Source organism: Leucoraja erinacea, unplaced genomic scaffold, assembly GCF_028641065.1.
Source record: "Leucoraja erinacea ecotype New England unplaced genomic scaffold, Leri_hhj_1 Leri_1067S, whole genome shotgun sequence".
In the NCBI taxonomy this organism is placed as follows: domain Eukaryota; kingdom Metazoa; phylum Chordata; class Chondrichthyes; order Rajiformes; family Rajidae; genus Leucoraja; species Leucoraja erinaceus.
Window position 1 is genome coordinate 52,877 of NW_026575305.1, and position 2,373 is coordinate 55,249.

At 39.8% G+C, this 2,373-nt stretch overlaps 1 protein-coding gene across 1 annotated transcript; it reads left to right on the plus strand.

Annotated features, from left to right (window-relative positions):
* Positions 1 to 739: 739 nt before the first annotated feature.
* Positions 740 to 1,594, plus strand: LOC129715233 (probable G-protein coupled receptor 139; the record flags this gene model as incomplete). Its single annotated transcript, XM_055665092.1, has 1 exon — positions 740 to 1,594. A coding segment is annotated over exon 1 (855 nt), but the record flags the coding sequence as incomplete, so codon positions are not given.
* Between the last annotated feature and the right edge of the window lie 779 nt (positions 1,595 to 2,373).

Consider the following 2,373-nt stretch of genomic DNA (forward strand, 5'->3'; position numbering starts at 1 on the left):
GCTCCTAATTCCTATTGTTCCAAAAGGTCCAGTATTGGAAGATTACAGTTATCTAGAACATTTTAATTTTAGATGTATATAGGTTTTGGTAAAATTGAGCAAATCTATTATTAATATCTTTAGGTGGCATTAGTAATTCACCTTTCTCTGGTTTAATTTTGGTTATAGTATTTTCCTTTTCTTTGTTTTTACAATTGGCGAGTTAAAAGCTTATGTGGTTTGTCACCAAACTCAAAATGTTCCTGTTTTGTAATTTGGAATAGTCTTGTTACTCTTGCCGATAAAATTCGATTAAGTTTAAATTTCAGTAATATTATCATTGTGTTTACCTGTCGTGGAATCTTTAGCATTATCTAACTCTAACTCCCTGATTTCTTGTTCTAACAACATTTGTTCTGTCTTATTCTTGTTATTTTGAAAACTTTGATATGAAATTATAATTCCTCTCGTAAATGCCTTAAAAAATTTCCCATAATAAAGAAGGCAAAGTACCTGGTATATCATTTGTATCGAAAAAAAGTTTAATTTGTTGTTTTAAATATTGATAGCCTTGCACGTCATTTAAAATATGTGTATTAAACCTCCAAAAATTTTTTTTACCTGGCATTCCCTCAAATTTTACTGAACATTGCATCATTTCTGCTGGTGCGTGTGTAAGTTTCACAACTAACATGTTAAACTGACGCTCCTATGGCACCAGACACTAAATAGTGTTCCTATTTTATCTTCAGTTAACTTCATGGCGATTGTGATCCTGAGACGAGGGAAATGTGGGCTTTCGAAATGCATCACCCGCTACCTGGTGGCGATGTCAGCAGCTGATCTATTACTGGTCGTTTTGAATGTAATCCTCAATCGAATTAATAACATCCATTTCCCTGTGACATTCCTGTTCGTCACTCCGATATGTGCCATAAAGGTTGTCTTGTTAGCGGCAGCTATAGACTGCTCTGTCTGGTTCACAGTCGCGTTCACATTTGACCGATACGTGGCCATTTGCTGTCAGAAGCTCAAACCGAGATACTGCACCCAACAAACGGCGGTGGTGGTTTTAGGAGCAGTGAGTGCTGTGGGATGTTTGCGATGCATTCCCTGGTATTTTGTATTTGTCCCTTCTGTTATTATTGACAACGTCCCTTGGTTTTGCGCTCTAACGCCACATTATTTCACATCATCTTTATGGACTGTGTACGAGTGGATTGACAGTTTTCTAACGCCGCTGCTTCCGATCGCACTGATCCTGGTGTTTAACGCTCTGACTGTCAGGAACATTGTCACAGCCAATCGCCTCCGCAAAGGACTCCGCGCCAACAGCAAGGGAGAGAACCGCGCTGACCCAGAGGCGGAGAACAGGAGGAAATCCATCATCTTACTCTTTGCTTTGTCTGCTAATTTTATACTGATGTGGGTCACCTATGTTGTACATTCCTTAACCTGGCCGGTTGTAAACTATAATTATACGGACAAAAACCTTAGTAATCCCATCTACATTGTCCAACAGACTGGATTCATGCTGAACCTTCTCAGTTCATGTACTAACACGTGTATTTATGCTCTAACCCAGGCTAAATTCAGGGAGGAGTTGAAGAATGGGGTAAGATATCCATTCATTCAAATTATAAAATTATTTAAACAATAATATAAAACCAATCTTGAACTAGAGTTTGAAATTAGCATTCCATTTATCATCCTGTATCCTTGGGACTGTTTCATAATTTTACACAGTTTTTAAACTTCATCAGTCATTGCTTATGATGTACCAGACTGCCGACAACACTGACATTGAATCACCGTCCCAGCTGATTGTCTTCCATATTTTTCCCATTACAAACGTAGATTATTCCCGCCACTAAATGTCTCCTCCATACATCCCCGCTGAAGCACATTAGTATGTCTTTTTGCTAACTTTCATTTGCGATCTCCTTGAATTTTTGCATTACCAAATCTTATCTTCATTGTCCTTGATGACCTAAAGCTTCTATTATGGAAGATAAATAGGCCTCCGACCTAATGCAGTCAAATTGGATCAGTAGAATGGTACAATAGGTGGCATGGATATGAATGGCCCAAATGTCCTGTTCTATGACTACCGAGCTCCATGGCCTCAACTTGGAATTCTCAATTTGGGTTTGGATCACCAACAGATTTCAAGAAGTCTACCCGTTCTCTGGCAAATATCGCGCAGGAGATTCCGTGGCATGAAAGGTGAGAGCAGGACAGAGAGCGAGGAAAGACGGGTGGACTAAATTACATTGATGCCAAAGCTGACGGGTAAAGTGGATGCACTTGAGCCGTGGACAGCAGCGTGTATCTGGGACTCTCGAGCCATTACAGAAAGCTGGCAAAGGGAGGGACAGGACTGGCATCGTAACG